Genomic DNA, 18,816 nt, shown 5'->3' with positions numbered 1-18,816 from the left:
TTTTTTGTTTTTCCAAATATTTCTATGGATATATTTAATATATTTTTTCAAAATAATGATTATTGAACATGACCATTATTTGTTTTTATAAATTATTCATGTATTTTATTTAAACTGTGTGCTTTCATGTTCGGTATTTTTCCTTTACTGCTTCTTTCATTTAATGTAAAATGTGGAGGAAATGTCCCACTAAAAAAATAAATAGATAATGTCGTCACATAAAGAGCGACATGAAGGGGTTTGTTGGATTTTCTCACAGCTCCGTCTGGGAGGGCGGATCCTCATCCTACTGACTGGAGAAGTCTCGCTCAAACCGGCTCAGACTGAGGAACAAACCAAACGCGCCTGAATTTGCTGCCTCGTCGCTTCCTGACTGCGTCATTGTCTTGTGGCGTAGTGGCGGCCCCGTGCATGCGGTGTCACTCGAGGAGCAACAGAAAAGGTTTATCTGGACTGCTGAGCGGGTTTTAACGTTTATTTTACGCCATGTCATCTCTTCTGAAGGTCGACCGGGAGCTGAAAACCAGGGTGAGTGTGAAAGCTTCCCGCCAGACTCCTCAGAGACACACCGGGCCTTAACGGAGCCGCTCAGCCCTCACCGGACACCGTCCACCGTCTGAGACCCTAACACAGCCATGGTCACACTGCTGGTGTCGGTTCCACTCTAGTCAGACCCTCATCTTCATCACTGCTCTGTCAACTCAAGCCTACATATGAAGCCACACATGTGAACTGGTCTGAAGTGCAGCTATAAACTCTGTAGGGGGTTGTTCTCTCTGCCACAAGTTTACCGTTACACCGGAGGAATTACCTGTAAGTGTGGCAGAGAGTGGTGGAGACAGGCAGCGTGAAGTAGACTAGCTGACAAACCTGGGGGCCTTTCACCCCAGGAAATACTAAACCAAGGGGGCCCAAACTTTTCCCTTGGAGGGCCAAAACTGGAACTCAATGGAGGGCCACGGGCCAAAATTAAACACCTATTGTATTGTTAAGATGCAAAATGGTACTAAGATCCAAGTTCCCTTAATTTAATATGTTTTACCCCTTAAAACCCACATGCTGAATACAGTTGGGCTCATTTATGCAATTTATGCATTTCCAAGACTGTTTATGGACCCCAGTATGCAGAAATAGGCAAAATTAACACATGTATACTGCATTAAAAAAACTGCATAGGATTATCATAATTACTATATCATGTCTGTAAAGGGGAGACTTGTGGGTACCCATAGAACCCATTTTCAGCCACATATCTTAAGGTCAGAGGTCAAGGGACACCTTGACAAATGGCCATGAAAGTTTTCCCTACCAAAATGTAACCCAACTTTAGAGTGTTAGCCTCCTTCCTGACAAGGTAGCATGACATGATTGGTACTAATGGAGTCCTTAGGTTTTCTAGTTTTACACCTGAGCCTGGTACGGCCTCCAAAAGACAGTAAAGTTGGTTGGGTATTTTAATAAAAAAAAAAAGAATTTGCAAACATCTGGCAGGCCAAGTCAAACATGATGGCGGGCCAACTTTGGCCCACGAGCCCCACTTTGGACACAGATTAATTACTGTGGAGGGAGTGATGCAAAATAATTCAAATATTTTTTTGGGAATTAATCAAAGAAAGAGCACTAAATGAGATGGAGCTGTAGGGAAAGAAAAGAGGATTAAACAGATTAAAAATGACACAAACTAATATGGGGTTATTAAAATGGTTCTTTATTTTAACAATATCTAAAAAGGCCTAATACAAAATTTTAAATCTAAAGGGGACCTTAAAATAGTACAGCTGCCAGTCCAAAATTAAACTAAACTAAGCTGAGACTACACTGAGGAGGGTGCTGGGGTGCTACCACTTACTCACCTCGGGTGCAACACAGCAAACCTCACAGCAAAACTATGGTGCAGTTTATTTGTGTCCCCAGTGCTCTTAACTCACATGCAATAGGCGGAGGTACCTCACCATGGTGCATATAGCCTCCTAACAAAGGGACTCTCAGCTTCTGAAAGAAAAATACTAACAGAATTAAACAACCAAAGAGAATAAACACAAACAACCCAGTTGGTTAAAAAGGCAAAGTAACTCAAGCCAACTAATACTCAAAGTGGTCAAAGCTAATACTCAAATAAATCAATCAAATCAATCAACACAGCAGTATAAATAAACAGTTAAACTAATAAACAAGGGCAAAAAGAACAAAACTATTACTCAAACAAATCAAAGCAGAAGTATTTTTAAAAGGGGCAAAACAATGAGTCTAAATAAGGGGGCAAAAAAAGCAGCAGTGTTACTTTATGTCTTCCTAAAATGAAACAAATATTAACATGGCTAATAAATAATGCTGCAACTTAACATTACTCAATACTGAGCCACCCTACTCTCACCACCATGGGGCATCACAAAGAATTGTTCAGCAGAAGCAGTGGAACCATGGGCCAGGGTAAGGGAAGTGTCACATGGTAAAAGCTGCTGCAGCAACAGCAGGCCAGGCAGAAGCAAGACGAGGACTTAACTGGCCTGATTAGTGGGTTGGTGGAGGAGGAGTCAGGTTAAAGGCCTGCATTCACAAACTGTAGACACTATTAGGGGAACCAAAAAAATGCACCCTACCACACAAAGAATCTTTCAATTAGTGCCAGGCCGATATATCGGCCGATATTAGCTCATTGCAGATAAATATACGTAGGTAGGCTATGTGTGAATATGTCAGCCCATAAATGAGAAGAAATTGAAGCACAGAAATGCCAAAGATACGTTTTGAAACAGTGTCCGCCAGAGACAAGTGACTGTAAAATGCCCTGCCCAATACTTGGTCGCAGTTCTTATTTGAGATTTTTTAGATCAGTATTGGCCTCATATATCGAAATTTAACAGAAGTAAACATAAAAGATATATGGAAAGCTTTTTTTTTTTATCTGGAGCTTTAAACCATATCTCAGAGTCTTCAGCAATCATTTAAGTAACTTTCAAGTAAAAATGGCAAACATTTGATGGTTCCAGTTTCTCCAGTGTGAGGAATTGCAGCTTTTCTCTGTTTATATCATTGTTGGTCTGACAAAATAAGACATTTAAAAGTGACATAGCCTTTCGGAACAAGGTTGATTTTTCTGAGGTTCCTTTATGGCTGCGTTCCAAATCGCATACTTTTTCTTTTAACTTTTAGTACAGTACAGCTGCCCTCTATCTAGTCTGTTACACTGTTGGGGACTTCTTAATGAATATAGATGTGTTCTAACTGCCCGTCAATCTGTTGACAGGTGGAAACATTCAGGGAGCAGATCAGCAGTGAGGTGAGTATCTTACATTTACACAGCTAAGCCAAGATTTTCTCTATCAATTTCATCCTCTCTTTACTCTCTTTCTGTCTTTTATCTTCTCTCTGCTCTCTGGTTCAGTTCATGCTTCGTGTTAGTGTTGTAAGTAAAAAAGGTCAGTTTATAACGAAGCGTTCTCTCCTGTTTGTTACTGCAGGCTGAGAACCTGGTCGCCAGCTTTTTCCCTCGAAAGCTCCTGGAGTTGGATCACTTTCTCAAGGCAAGTGACCACCTGACTGAAGGCTTATTTCACAATTCAAATACATTCAAGTTAGAATTTCATTTTCAGTCTTCGTTGATGTGGGAAAATTAGGTTGTTTTGGGGAAATAGATCTAATTAGCCTTGAATTATAGCACCAGGGTGCTGGAAGGTGTGGTTCGCCTAGACAGACATACCCAAACTAGATCAAGAATAGCTCCACAACTACCAGGTCTATATGCATGATCTTGGTCCCTATGGATAGGTAAGACCTCAGAGAATTCATCCCCAGTGTCAGTAACATTGTGACTGTTACTATGCCTGAGTAAATAGTGATGAACCAAAGGAAAAAGTTAAATTTGTATCCTTGCCTAAATGTTTTCTAGATCAGACAGTGGATAAGACCTTTATAGCAATGATGCCATGCACAGAGATGTCACTGAATTCATTCAGCAACTCCTCGACTACAACTGTGCCAAAGCAGATATAAATAGCACAAAGCACATAGATTCTACAAAGGTTTTAGTCAGGATGGGACCAGGCGGACTCTCCATTTAGCCACTTGGATACCCAAAGTGTGCCAAATGGGTTTTCTACCTCTTGAAAGGGAATCAGGCTATAAAATACTACTGATGTCCACTACAGGAGGCTATGTGCACACAGTGGAGCCTTCGGCCATGACATTTACTCTGTGCATCATCACATTCTACCATTGTGCACACTATAAAACCAATAAAAAACAACTAAATTGTATAATTTTGACTCAAAATGTAGTATTATTATAGTAATCAAATATGATCAAGTAAAACTTAGATAATAACAAATAATATAACAAAAAATAATCCATAGTCAAGTATGTACATTCAATATAAAAACATTCAAAAATATTATAAAGTAAAAATACTGTTGGGTTAAAGAGGTTAAGCAGAAACCTTTTAACTATTCGTACGTAAACAAACAACGTAAATAGTGTCAAAAACGGGGTCTGGTTTTATGAAAAATCTTACAAAGCTCTAGAACATTAGTTATAATTAATGATAATATAAATCTATGATTATTTGCCTATATGAAAAAAAAAAACACATTATTTTTCTGAATGTTTTTGGATATCTAAGTACCTGTTTTAATGTGTTGATGGGGCGTTAACGCACAGACCATAAACCCCAACATCCTCAGTTGTAATACGTAGCATCTCTCTCTCCCTCATTTCCTGTTATCTCTCCACCATCTGGGAGAAAAATGTAACACGTGTCTATTGTTTGTCAGACCTATTTAATATTTGTTTTTTAATTTTTTTTTGTTAATTTTCAACCTTGTCTACGTGGTCTTTATCCAGGAGCCGATTCTCAACGTTACTGACCTGAAAGAAATCCATTCAGAGATCAAGTTCAAAGTCCCAGAGCCGATTCTCTTCACTAACAGCCACGATGGCGTGGACGGGGTGAGTCTACAGTACTGTATGCTCTGGCAGGTGTAGGTTAGTCATCATGTAAATGGGAAGCCCACTTGGTAGGGAGGGTCTAATGAAAAGATGCTATTGGTTGCATTATGCCAGGTGCTTTTACAGCAGCTCACTGCTCCTAACGATGGGTTAAATGCAGAGGTCAAATTTTTTATATTAAATTAAATTTTTAAATTGAATTAATTAATTGTGCATCAAATATCATTTGTTTTTAGGCCTACATATTAGCACATTTTTGCAACGTTTTTTATGGGCTATCGCTGTACTTTTTTTCATGGGATTATTGCACATTTTGTCACCGTTTTTCCTTTCAATAAAAATGATAATCCTTGAAGTCCTCATCTCTCATTAGACAATAATAGCAAAGTAAAGTACAATATAAGTAAATAATGACAACAAGTTTGAGGAAAGTTTGACAACTTGTCTTGTTGTTATCGCCCCCCCCCCCTCCCTCCTCCCACCACGCATATACGTGCATTATACATGAGAGATTGAAACAGTTGACCTACAGTGAGTACCTCTTTGGTCTGTAAAATCTAGGCCTATAGTGTGAAAATGTTTAGTTCTAACAGAATAAGGTAATTTAATAAATGTAAAGCAAAATACAGTGGCAAATACGGCGCAATATTGGATCAACATGGAAACTACTATATATGAATTTTAAGGAATATAAACACTTATTTGCTTCACATAATTTATTGCAATGATGATGTAATAATGATGTGGTGATTTTGATTTTATTGTACATGGTGAAATGGTTTATATTTAATTATTTTTCTGAGCCTGTTCAGCTCAGTAATTTCTGCCAAACACCAGTAGGTGGCATTGAAGACTCAACACACTGATGGGTTTTCTCCTCCTCAGCCCACACACACACACACACACACACACACACACACACTGTGAACACACTCAGGTGGCTTGAAAAGAATGTGTAGCTTAGATATTCACTGTTTGGGGGGGAAATACCTACCTATTGGAGTCAGTGTTCATTTTCCTAACATTGCTGTATAATATATGAGTCACCCATGAGGAACAATTAAGTCATACCAAAAAAAAAAAATCAAAAAACAATCAAGAAAGCCATAATGCAAGAGAGGAGACAGCCTGGTGGCGAAGGATAGACAGCCTGAATAAATGGCGCCGGAGCTAATTTGATAAAGAATGGGCTACATGATACATTCACATAAAGATTGGCTGAAAAAGATTTGCTGCCAACTGTCTGGAAGCACCGCCTACCAGCTGGAGCACAGCCAATAGGAACGCTCTCTCTCTGAAATGACCTGTGATTGGTCAAAGTCTCCCGTCACGGGCTAGATTTGTTTTAAAACCTGAAAACAGAGCCATGAGGAGGAACAGACGTCTAGTTATCTCTCAGAACACTTGAATTACAATATGCTGAAAGGTTATTAAGGAATTGTTGCCCAATGATGCCAAAAATATACTGCCTACTGACACTTTAAATAGCTGGATAGCAAGACATGTTGGTTGCCATCTGTATAGTCATTACAAATGCTACATATTAGACAAACATTTACTTACAGTTGGATGTGAAAGCTGCGCTAACACTTGCTGCTGTCAGCAAATGCTCTGCCTCGTCTTTTCTTCTCTTCAGATCCAGGGGGTTTGGGCTTGAGATTTAGAAAATCCTCATCCAGTCATATCATATATATCACATCATGATCCACCCTGCCAATGTTTTTGAAATACTGGGACAAAAGTCAGTGAGATCATTTTGATCCTCGACTGAAAAAAAAGGGAGATTTCATCATCTGTATCATTCTGATCCAGATTACAAGTTTTGAAAAACCGGACCCCGGGGAGATCATGATTGTCTGCACAAAATTTCACGACCATCATCCATTGTAGGTGTCGAGCCACGCTTCTAGCATGCCCAAAAATGAAATGACGCCTTCTCTTTGTGCTGCAGAATACCAAAAAGAGGAAACTACAGGATGGAGTTGGTGATGAGACCTGGCAAGGTAAAAAGAAAAGTTTCAAAAGATAATTTTTTTGTGTGTGTTCTCATTTTCAAAATATAAATTAATGTTGTTTATTTTATGTGAATAACTGTTTTTTTCATCTCATAGTATTTATCATCATATTGCTCAACTCTAGACCAGTGAATTGTGTATTTATCCACTGAGGTTTAGAATTATCTGATGATGGAGAGAAGTCAGTAGTAACACTTACTTGAAAATGATGAAGCACATGCCCGTTGAGCACAGCACACAGTAACGGAAATAAAACTAGTGAGCTGGCTTTTGCTAGGACTGGCTAGGACCAACCTACCTAAGACCTGCTCTGCATGTTTTATGGTCTTGTAATCATGCAGCGTGATTGTGTGAGAACTCGAACCAGCAGCACCGTTACTCTTTGATGAGAAGAAGCATTTGTAACTGTGGATGCTGTGTTTTTTCGGTTCCAGAGGGAACCAAACCTCTGGTGATGCCAGAGGGGATGATGAAATGTAACGGCAAGCTGGTGGACCTGATTGAACGAGTCAAACCAGAGATCAGGACACTGATTGAGAAGTGTAACACAGTAAGTGTCTGTACACACAAACACGCACACACTGACGGGTAACTCATTGATTCCATAGGGAGAAGTGAAATTCCAGTGACAGACAGAAGGTCCTGCTGCACTGAACCTGATGTGTTTATCTTCTGGTATCACAAAGAGCTCACCAAGAAATAACTGATTGTGATCATCTATAATAATGTAATAAGTGCTGTCCCTATGCTTTTAAAATGTTACTGTTTTTAGCCATTTGTCATTTTGCTCTGGGAAGATCCCCGCGTCATCTCTTCTCTACTCTGGCAGGTCAAGATGTGGGTCCAGCTGCTCATCCCCAGAATAGAAGATGGAAACAACTTTGGGGTCTCCATACAGGTCAGTTCTCACTGACTGCTTCGTCTGAAAAAAAAAATGGTTTTACAGCCTCATATTTGAGGCTAAAATAAGTCATTACAAACATCTGTCGGTAAAATAGAGACATCTTTTTCTCCAACTTATTACTTCAATTGAATGCCAATTCATTCAGGAATCAACACAGCAGTATGTCCAGCTGTGCTGTATTGAATTTTCAGCGCATCCAGATGTTTTGAAACAAGATGCATGAGCGTAGCAACAGCATCTTCAAGTGCTGCGCTCTCGCTTGTATGTGAACTGGTACGGGTCGAGTTCATCCTGTCTAGACAAGAGAGCATGTGAGAGATGATTCTCTCCAATGTCATTAATACAGAGGTCACGGGCCACAGGTCATTGCACTCGGGTCGGATGATGTCAGACAGAAAACATTCTAAATATAGATATATCATTTTTTTTTTAGTTGGCTAAAATGTGTTTTCTTGCTGCTCTCATCCACAGCCGCTTTACGTGCACACAGCCTCAGCGGTGTCGCCATTTGCTTTGCTTTATTAATGATGATATGATGATTTTACTTTGTCAGATCAAATCTGAAATTGATCTTGCATCTCAGCAGCTCCATTTGAAACATCAACACAGACCAAAACAAAAAAACTGAAGACAGTAAACAAGGATATATACATTTAGCATACCATTACAATCATGTCCAGGTGTAACAATAATTCCGTTTTCTGTTTCACGGTGTTCCTTGTTCACCGTGTCTGTCTGTCTGTAGGAGGAGACCGTGGCAGAGCTGAGGACGGTGGAGTCAGAGGCAGCATCTTACTTGGACCAGATCTCCAGATATTACATCACAAGAGCCAAGCTCGTCTCCAAAATTGTCAAGTACCCTCATGTGGTGGGTAGTGTGTGTGTGTGTGTGAGTGCATGTATGGTTGGTAGATGACAACTGCCGTTAGGGATGCACCGATCCGACTTTTTCAGTCCCGATAGCGATACCGGGGCTACATAGATAACATAACATCAATTTAGTGAATTGTTTATTATTAAAATAATACATTTTACACCAATAACTTGGAAAACAAATATTCAAAATTAACAGGAATTACAATTCAGTTATAAACCTTTTTAATGCAACAACATATTGGTCAAAAATTAAACAGGAATTCAAATTCCAGTATAAAATGTATAAAGTATATAAACATAGAATTGAAGTGAATAGGTCGGCCCCATTGTCACTGATACCCGATCCAGCTATTTGAGTCAGTATCGACCCCGGTATCTGTTCCGGTATCGATGCATCTCTAACTGCAGTCTAGCTCTTCTCTTAGATATCAGGTTTGGTTGTATTCTTGATTATCTGTCTGTGTCTCAACTCCGCAGGAGGACTACAGGAGGACCATATCAGAGATCGATGAGAAGGAGTACATCAGTTTGAAAATCATTGTTTCAGAGCTCAGGAATCAATACGTGAGTGTCGATTTGTCTTTTTGAACCCCTCGGCCACACAAGCTGCAGTGAAACAGGGTCAAAAGTTACTTCATGCAGCGACAAGAACCTGATATCTCAACACGTTCTCATCCCAACTCGTCATATACTGGCACTTTGTCAGACCCCCACGGCGTCACTCCTTTTCGGTCGCAGTAAACACACACTTAATATTGTCAAGTAAACAAAAAGCGGTATTATGCAGTATAGTACCACAAAAATCACTTCACACATCAACGGTCTCTTTCTGATTATACTTATTAAACTAATTAAGACATTTTGGTGGCACTACACTGTATAATACTGAAGTTATTGAATATTTTTCTCTTTTCGGCGATGCAACTTTGTAGACGGTCCCTGAGCACGTAGAGACTAATCTTATGTGTCCTGCTCTGAGGACGGCTCTTTGTGATTAGAATGAGGTTGTAGCTCGTTGTCTACCTTACTACGGTCAGAAAGAGCCCTCCTTTGTGTTTTAACAACGTTTCGTTTATGAGTTATTGATCCAGGAAGTTTGAATCTGTCAACACCTTGCCAACTTTACTGAAGTCAATGAGTTGACTGTCAGGAATGATTGGAAGAAGTGCTCTATGAAGTAACTCTAACTCGAGGGAACGAGTTCATACTTCACGAGTTACTTCATAAAACTTTCTCCTAGGGGTCTAGGGGTGCTCCGTACGAAACAGACAACCACGGTTACGGAAAGTTAAAGCTCTCAACATCCTTACTAAAGGCTTCAAAATTTACCAATGGGATATTTATTGATGTAATTCATGTTGTAAAACAAATCGTTAAATTCTTTTAAGCTTGTGTTAACCACAGACCTTATTTCAGGCATTGAACTAAAAAAAAACCATTCAATAAACCCATTGACTTCCGGACGAGGGAACAGGAAGTGCTAAAATGCTAACTCATTCCCAGGTTTTAGGACTCATTCCTGTAGCTCTCTATAACATCAAACCACTAATTAAAACCAAGCTTGTCAGAAAAATTAACACTTGAACAAACAGCAGCGTGACAAGAACGACCTAAAATGAGAGAAACCATCTTTGGGGAAAAATGTATTTGACGTTCTTTTGCCCATGTCCATTAACATGGAGGGGGCGGGCTTTATGACCTATACTGCAGTCAGCCACCGGGACGCGATCAGGGTGTTTTGGCTTCGCTTTTTGGGGAGCTGTCATGTCGTCCATCTTTATTTATTTATATATACATATATACATATATATATATATATATATACATATATACATATATACATATACATATACATATATATATATATATATATATATATATATATATATATACAGTTTACGCTACAGACGGACAGGACGGCTGAAAGTCCTTCGATGCTACAGTCGGAATGTGACCGGCTCAATGTTAATCTCAATATTTCTGCTTTTTGCTTTTAGGTGATTCTTCACGACATGATCCTAAAGAACATCGAGAAGATCAAGAAACCCAGAAACTGCAACTCTGAAGCCCTTTACTGACAACCCCCACACACACACACACACACACACACACACACACACACACACACACACACACACACACACACATACAAACACACACGAAACATGAGCTCAGTCAAACAGTACTGACCCATAATTCTAGCTTTTGCTTTTGAATACCTCATGGTTTTAGGTTTTACAACCTCAGGACAATTCATGACATCTCAAATAAGATGCTGCCTTTTTGGACTGGTAGTGTGCTGATATTCAGTGTGGGAAACTTTAACGTGAATGCTGCTCACTATTCTGTATGTGAAACTCCAGCTTTTTTTGGGTCCTTAGTGAGTTAGAGGAAGCTATACAAATGCATTTGGAAAAACAAATTTGACCCGAGGTTACAGACACACACACACACACACACACACACACACACACACAGACACACACATTCCAGCTGTTGCAGGATCCTCCTCCATCACCGACATGCTTTCTGACACGTAACCTTTCCAGGCTTTCCAGTGCTCTTGGACTTGACCTCAGACTCCTTTTCCCATTAGTATCCAGACTGCAAGCTGCTGTTGCAAAGACCACCTACATGGCATGCCTCCCATCCGCTCCACCGGGACTAAAAGCTCAAGAGATTCCTGCTGGTTTCACTTCCTGTCCGCGTTATCTGGACTTTTGCTCCTGTGGATGCCATGCCTCTCCCGGGATTTATCATGTTTTTGAATGGTTTTCTTTTTTTGTTTTTGCTCCATATTGCCTGACCCACCCTGTGACGGTTCCCTTATTTGCCCCTTCTCTCTGGAACTTTCTGAGCTCACCACTGTCCCCGAGTAAAAAGTATGGAATTTAAAACTCCAACTCCCTCTCCCAGTTGACCTTAAGCTGTCAAGGGACCCTCTTCTCAAACAAGATGCAGATTGCGTTCCTCAGTGCTTCAGAAAGCAGCTGTATTTCTTCATCTTTAGTGTTGCAATCATCCCGACATAACAGAGATTTGACTGCTCAGTTTATCAAGACATTTCTCCCCCCATGCCACTCTGCTTTTATTTTGTCTTGTGCTTGTTGTATCTTTGAGTCATGGTGACACTTGGAGACGCTATTACATCCCTAGAAAAAAAACAAAAAAAAAAACAGTTTAGCCTGCCCTGCTGTACGGGGCGGGGGGGTAGTGCAGAACATGTGGTGTTGGTGGTCCTGGGACACTCGTGCTCCAGGCTGGCCTCTACGAACACTGTAGCACACTGCTGTCTGTCAGTATGGACCTGTCCGAAAGGGTTGGACTCAAAAAAACAAAAAGAAAACTTCACTCAGTAATGTGCCTCCATGTATCTGTCTCTCTTGTGATCAAGCAAGCTTGGAACTTGTCAAATGTTTTTGAATACAGCAACTGTGTCTGTGGTTTCATACAGCTGTTTATTATTATTATTATTATTATTGTTGTTTTAAAGGCCCTGCACAGTCCTGGTGCACCCACACAAGTGTTTGTACATCAAAAAAAACAAAATTAAATCTGGAGTCTAAAATTTATTCAGATTTATTGTGATGTAATAATGTTTTATATTTTGTTCAACTCATGATGCGTTTTTGAAGCTTGGTGCTATAAAACACCTTTTGCAACTTGACAGTACTATGGAGAATGACAAAGGGAAGTTAGGGACCGTCTTTAAAATGCATACACGTTTTTTAAGCGAACAAAGTCATAATTTTTTTTTTATTATTTGCACGTATATAAAACTGCACAAAATCCAGTCGATGAAAGAAAAACAAGAAATGTGTCAGGAGAGGTCAAGAAGCCACAGGCTTATACAAAGGACATCCCCCACAACCCCAGGAGAAAAAAACAATAACAGAAAAGGAAGAAAGATCTAAACTAACATAACAATACAACAAAAGTTAAACAACAACAAGAAGTACACAAAATGTCAAAAAAAAAACCTAACCAAACAGTGGAAAACAATCCAATAAAAACAATGAAATACATACAAAAAAAACGATACAGAAGAAAAGAAAATATATCTAAACATATCAAAAGATAAATTAGACGTAATTAATTAAATGTGATGATAATTTCCCTTTAAAATGTTCTAAGGATAACGAGCTCTTGATAACATGTATTTTGGTGTTCCATATTTGTACACCACGATATCTAAGGATATCAAGTTGAGAAAATACCAAGCACCGCTCAAATGGTCGGAGCACAGCCAATAGGAATGCTCTCTCTCTGAAATGACCTGTGATTGGCCAAAGTCTCCCGGCACGGGCTAGATTTTTTAAAGCCTGAAAACAGAGCCATGAGGAGGTGCAGAAGTCTAGTTTTCTCTCAGAATACTTGAACTACAATATGCTGAAAGGTTATTATGAAATTTTTGGCCCAATGATGCCAAAATCTTGTTGCCTACTGAAGCTTTAAGATCTTAACGCACATAGTACACTGTGGTTGTATTGTGCTGTGGATCAATAAGTCTATTGGCCTTTTGAACTTTTGAATGCTGTACAAGCAGTTTGTTAGGAATCTTAACTTGGAACAGAACATCAATACTATTGTTACATTTTATGATTGGTTTATCTAACCCACATCCGATGATCTTTACCCACATCATTGTATCGCAGCAGTTACAACCTTTCACTCTTGGTCTGACCCCAGATATTAAACAAATAATAGATTTACAACTGAGATTTACAACTGTTTTTCTCTGTAATAAAATTCTATAGCCAGTTAGAAGGTCAGTGTTTATATGCACTAAAATTTATATAACTGGGTAACAATTGGTTTTGTCAAGCAAGCGGATTTCTTAAATGTCATGTAAATGAGAAACCTGGTTTCTGTAATTGAGGAAGGGGATGAGAGAAACCTGATTTCCCCCGGTAAATTCACTATGTATAGCCTGCAAGTTTCTGATCGAAGACGTGTTTGATGAAAAGTCGGATGATAACTTATTAAGATTTATCAACTGGGCACCAAGAATATCTGTAGCTACACAATTTTATAGAATTCATTCAATATTTGCTGAACCAAAATGGTGAACTGACCAATCCAACAACATTGCTATTCCTAGAGTTAAATATGACCCCCTGTTGGAAATCCACAGTTTGATGTCAATGCTTTTCTACTATCACTAAAGAATGACCTCTTATAGCCTATTGCTTAAACATTCAGAAAATGGGATGGAAACAACTTGTTATCCAGAATTACTTGGCTGAATCCAAAGGTTCTTGCTACCTTTTGTATGAATTTTTGTCTCTTTCCATGTTACCCAATAATCATCACAGCAACTTTATGGGTACTACTGCTATTGCTCTTATCAAAAGAAACACATCTCAGGTTGTAAAAGCAGTCTTTGAAATCAGTTGCCTCACCCCTTCACACAACCTCCATAAACATCTACCGTTTCCTCTCCTCAACCATAACTGGTGTACAGCTGCAGAGAAATGGTCTCTCAGACTATTGCCAACGTCCTAAAATGCCTTCTGGTTCTTGTAGTGGTTGCCTCGTTGATAGGTAACTGTGTCCTGATATGGCTCAACACCCAACGCACTCCACAGTGCCCTGCGCAACAGGGAAACCCGGTCCAACCTGCGGAGCACAATGAGCGCAGCAACGTCTTTGCTGATCTCTCGGTGGAAGAGTTTCTACAGGTGCGTGACTACATAACCAAGATCCCAGGGATGAACATCTCCATTGAACCATCATCACCTCCTTCAGTTGACTACCTGTATATGATCGATCTCTCCCTGCCGAAGAAACAGGATGTTTTGCACCATCTGGATACCGATGGGCCAAAACCAGCAAGAGAGGCAACTGCTGTGGTTTTTCATGGCTCGAAAAACAACATAAAGGAATATGTAGTCGGCCCTCTCCCTAACCCGTCCTACCACCGAGATGTCACCTTTGAGAGATATAAAAGGGAGATCCCTTTGACTGCACGCCCAATGCATTTTGGGGAACAAATTTATATAAAAATGTTTCTGCAAGTTGTACTTAAACCGGTCAGTATGCTGCTGAATGAGAGTTTTGGTATAGATGCATCCGCATACCCTACCTACTACGACACCATGCCCAGAGGACTCAAGTCAGGGGACAGACAGACCTGGATTTCAATCTTTCGAAATGAGGAGGGCTACTACATCCACCCTGTGGGCTTTGAGATCTTCTTCAACCACCAAAGCACCAATTATTTGACCTGGCATGTGATTAAAGTGCTTTATAATGGTCAGTACTTTGACAGTATAATGGATCTGAAGCAGCAATACGAGGCAGGGACTGTGAGGAAAATCATCTACAAACCTGTGCCGAATTACGCCTCACTCAAACCCAAACAGAAACCCTCAGGCATTGGACCACAGCAGTTTAATGTACAAGGCAAGCGATTTAGTGTGAAGAACAACCACATTGTATACCTTGACTGGAGCTTTGCCTTTGGTCTGAACCCGCTAACAGGCATGAGAGTTTTTGATGTTCGTTTTAGAGGAGAGAGGATTATCTATGAGCTAAGTGTTCAAGAGGCCATGTCAGTCTACGGGTCCGTCACCCCAAATGCCATGCTCACCAAGTTCCTTGATGCCAGCATTGGCATTGGTCGATGTGCCTATGAGTTGGTCAGGGGCGTCGACTGCCCTTATTCAGCCACTTACATTGACACTTTCCATTTCCAGGACACCGGTGTTCCACGCCGACTCAGAAACTCAATTTGCGTCTTTGAGCATGACCTGGGCCAGCCTCTACGGAGGCACTTCTCAGAGTCTGTCTTCACCAGTTATGGAGGACTCGCAAACAGCGCTTTAGTGTTCAGGACAATCACAGCTATAGCAAACTACGACTACATGTAGGATTTCATTTTCTACCAGAGCGGCTCAGTGGAGGCCAAGGTGCATGCCACCGGCTACATCTTCTCTTCCTTTGCACTGAAGGACAATTTTCCATTCGGTGACCAAGTAGCAGAAAATGTCACTGGAAATATCCACACCCATTTCATCAACTTTAAAGTGGATATTGATGTTTTAGGTGAGTGTAGTAGGGATCTTACTATAACTAAGCAAAGTTGCAGAAAATAAAGTGAAATTAACGTACAACGTGCAATGCCCCTCCAGGAGTGAAGAATGTATTCCAGACCAAAGACATGGAATTTGTGAATGTCTCGCTGCCCTGGATGCCTGAACGCCATGCCATGATCCCTAAGATAGTGGAGAAACAGCTTCAAACAGAGCAGGTACAGTGTTACTTTGATATAGTTTATAGCTGAAAGTCGCAGTATGGTCAACCAGCTCAAGTCTAGCTGCAAATGTGATTTAAAACTTATAGTATTTGTTCAGAAACCATTGTAGAGTTGAATCTGAAAAAAATCTTTCTCCAAATTTCTGCATCATTAGGGGTCCAATCTTTGACAATACACCCGTCAAAAGCAGGTTGATGTGTGACTTTTTTACAAAATGGTAAAAATGGCCAATCGGTTGCAACCTCCGGTTCTGCTGAAGTGCCTTAAACTTGCATTCTTTCTAACAACCAGCAGGGGGTGACTCCTCTGGTTGCAAAAATAAGTCTGATTGTATAGAAGTCTATGAGAAAATGAGCCTACTTCTCACTTGATTTATTACCTCAGTAAACATTGTAAACATGAGTTTATGGTCACAATCACTAGTTTCAAGTCTTCTTCAATACAGCATGATGTTCATTTAGTAAATTATGGTCCCATTTAGAGTCATATAGACCATAAAGCAGGGGATGCTTTAGGGCGGGGCTACCTTGTGATTGACAGGTCGCTACCAATGGTGTTGTACGTGTTTTTCTTCCTAGAAATGTAACCCTTTCACAGTGTGTTTTCAGTTCATGAAAGTTAATTGTAACATTTTAGTTTCCTAAAAATGTCTTATTCAGCTTTCAGTTGGACTTCTCTCGTGTGACTTCTGGTTCCAAAAACCAAGATGGTGACAGCCAAAATGCCGAAGTCAAGGCTTCACTGTAGTCCACAAACCAATGGGTGACGTCACGTTGACTTTGTCCACTTCTTATATACAGTCTATGATCTCCAACAGTTAAATTGTTGGGAATTTTTAAAGTCTTGTGACGTCCCTCTCTCTGCCTTCTGATTGTGAGGTTGGTTTGGCTTCCTGGCCCAGGAACTGGTGGGCGGGGTAGGAGAGGTCGTCAGGAACCTACCTGCACCTGGGTAGATGCACTTTCTGCATTTTATATTACATAAGAAAGTCGGCTAAGAGTAGTTTTTATTTATTTATGGTAGTTATGTTTTTAACGTAATTATTTTAACACAAACTATCTCTTTTTCTAACCATAACCAAGTAGTTTTGTTGCCTAAACCTAACCAAACATTTCACAACGTTAACCACGTGGCATTGTGTGTTTCTGTAAACGCAATACGAGGCTCATAAGAAACGTATTTATGAAACATATGTTTTGTTGACATTCAACATATCGCATTGTTTGCAGAAACTTATGATGCTAATATTTGTTCTTGGGACGGGGTTGTACAGGGAGATTACATCCCTATTCTTAGTCCTGCCTACAAAGCTCTGATTGGTCAATCGATTGATGAGTCGCTGAACAAACTAGGGATGCGAGGTCTAGAAGTAGGCTACCTGCACAGTGGGGAGGGGGAATAGAAGTGACCATTCCGCAGGTGATGCCCTCCAGTTAAGTTTCATCACTGGCAGGTAAAAAGACTGGCTGAAGACGCTATGTATCACAGAGGTAGGACATGACTGCACTCTCCATCAGTATAGGGTTAGAAGTGTCAAGGACTGCAGTGCATCCAAAACAGGGAGAAAAAAAGTAATTTGTCACCTCCAGCCAAATTAACTGACATGCGTCTTATGTTTGGCTTCACGCAGGAGGCAGCTCTGCGCCACGACACCAAGACTCCTCGCTACCTCCACATCGCCAGCAACAAGACCAACCGCTGGGGTCACCCGCGCTCCTACAGGCTGCAGGTGTTCAGCTTCACCGGGGACCACCTCCCAGAGAGCCAGCCCGAGGAGAGGGCCATGTCCTGGGCCAGGTGAGAGGCCAGGCAGCCTGTGAGGGGATAAACCTGGACTCCAGCTGTCGACTTTAGCAAGTACATTGAAGACAACGAAAGCATTGAAAACCAGGTGAGTGTGAGTGGGGCGTTTTTTTTTTTTTTTTGGAAACCCCTCTGGATTGTGAAAAAATAAATGAAACTGAAACACATAATAAAACTTATTTGTTCATTTTCCCCAGGACCTGGTTGCCTGGGTGACCACCGGTTTCCTCCACATCCCCCACGCCGAGGACATCCCCAACACAGTAACCGTGGGCAACGGAGGCGGGGTCCTGCTGCGACCCCACAACTACTTTGACGAGGACCCGTCCATCCACTCTGTTGATGGGGTGTACATTGCCCCGGGCAGCGAGGACAGCTGTGACAACAATAAGATGGCCTGCCTTGCTCAAGAGACCTGCAGCCCCGTCCTTGATCCCTTCACCTACCACGGTTTTGAATTTGAATTCGGGAGAGGGAGGAATTAAAATGTGATTCTTCCTTTGATTTGTTCCTCTCTCTTTGATATCAATTTTGTTTTATTTCATTGTAAATCTAAATGATGATGATGGTGATGATGATGATGGTTATTCAGTGACATAGATTGGAGAGCCCTGTTTGTGTCCTATGTGTCCAAGTCAAGGTTATTTTTACTTATACATCTATTATATCACATAAGCATGTGATGTCCTTATGCCGCTCATGTCACGCAAGTTTACGTTTCACTACTGTCTACTTTACATCACTATGTCACTTATGTACGTGGCTTACATAGTTATTTTAACCCCGACCACGATCTTTTCCTTAACCTAACTACCCAGTTTTGTTGCCTAATCCACCGGTAGGGACGTTATTTTAGGAAACACTCCTGTGGGTCCACTCCGTTCTCATTCCCAGAGCATCAAATACCGGGGCTTTGTAACGGCCATCGGCATTTGATACTGCTGCACAAGGCACCCTCTTAGTGTCGGCATGAAACGCACCGGGCGCTCCATTAACTACAATTTAAACCCATCTGC

General features: G+C 40.7%; 2 protein-coding genes across 4 annotated transcripts; both read left to right on the top strand.

The window, feature by feature from the left end:
- The first annotated feature begins 341 nt into the window (after positions 1-341).
- LOC119501750 (proteasome activator complex subunit 3-like) lies at positions 342-12,311 on the top strand. 3 transcript variants are annotated; one of them, XM_037792328.1, is made up of 11 exons: positions 342-528; positions 3,248-3,280; positions 3,462-3,524; positions 4,840-4,944; positions 6,896-6,947; positions 7,394-7,509; positions 7,789-7,857; positions 8,609-8,731; positions 9,217-9,303; positions 10,737-10,824; positions 10,863-12,311. In XM_037792328.1, the coding sequence occupies exons 1-10, from the start codon at positions 487-489 to the stop codon at positions 10,815-10,817; spliced, it is 771 nt and encodes a 256-aa protein (XP_037648256.1). In that variant the 5' UTR covers positions 342-486; the 3' UTR covers positions 10,818-10,824; positions 10,863-12,311. The 3 variants fall into 3 exon arrangements, 2 of the variants coding, with proteins under 2 accessions (XP_037648256.1, XP_037648255.1); XR_005209909.1 differs by having other exon boundaries at positions 343-528; positions 10,737-10,885; positions 11,182-12,311; XM_037792327.1 differs by having other exon boundaries at positions 343-528; positions 10,737-12,311.
- Positions 12,312-13,104: 793 nt separating this feature from the next.
- LOC119501858 (primary amine oxidase, liver isozyme-like) lies at positions 13,105-18,365 on the top strand. The gene is given in 4 exon segments (XM_037792534.1): positions 13,105-15,786; positions 15,873-15,991; positions 17,628-17,888; positions 17,998-18,365. Coding segments are annotated over 3 exon segments (639 nt in total). The 5' UTR covers positions 13,105-15,786; positions 15,873-15,901; the 3' UTR covers positions 18,286-18,365.
- Positions 18,366-18,816: the final 451 nt, after the last annotated feature.

Source organism: Sebastes umbrosus, chromosome 14, assembly GCF_015220745.1.
Source record: "Sebastes umbrosus isolate fSebUmb1 chromosome 14, fSebUmb1.pri, whole genome shotgun sequence".
NCBI lineage: Eukaryota > Metazoa > Chordata > Actinopteri > Perciformes > Sebastidae > Sebastes > Sebastes umbrosus.
Note: the sequence above shows the minus strand (reverse complement) of the source record. Positions and strands in the feature narration are given on the sequence as shown.

Coding starts and splice junctions, on each gene's coding strand:
- LOC119501750 (XM_037792328.1), top strand. CDS start 487: ATGTCATCTCTTCTGAAGGTCGACCGGGAGCTGAAAACCAGG. Junction 3,281..3,461: donor GGGAGCAGATCAGCAGTGAG/GTGAGTATCTTA, acceptor TTGTTACTGCAG/GCTGAGAACCTGGTCGCCAG. Junction 4,945..6,895: donor GCCACGATGGCGTGGACGGG/GTGAGTCTACAG, acceptor TTTGTGCTGCAG/AATACCAAAAAGAGGAAACT.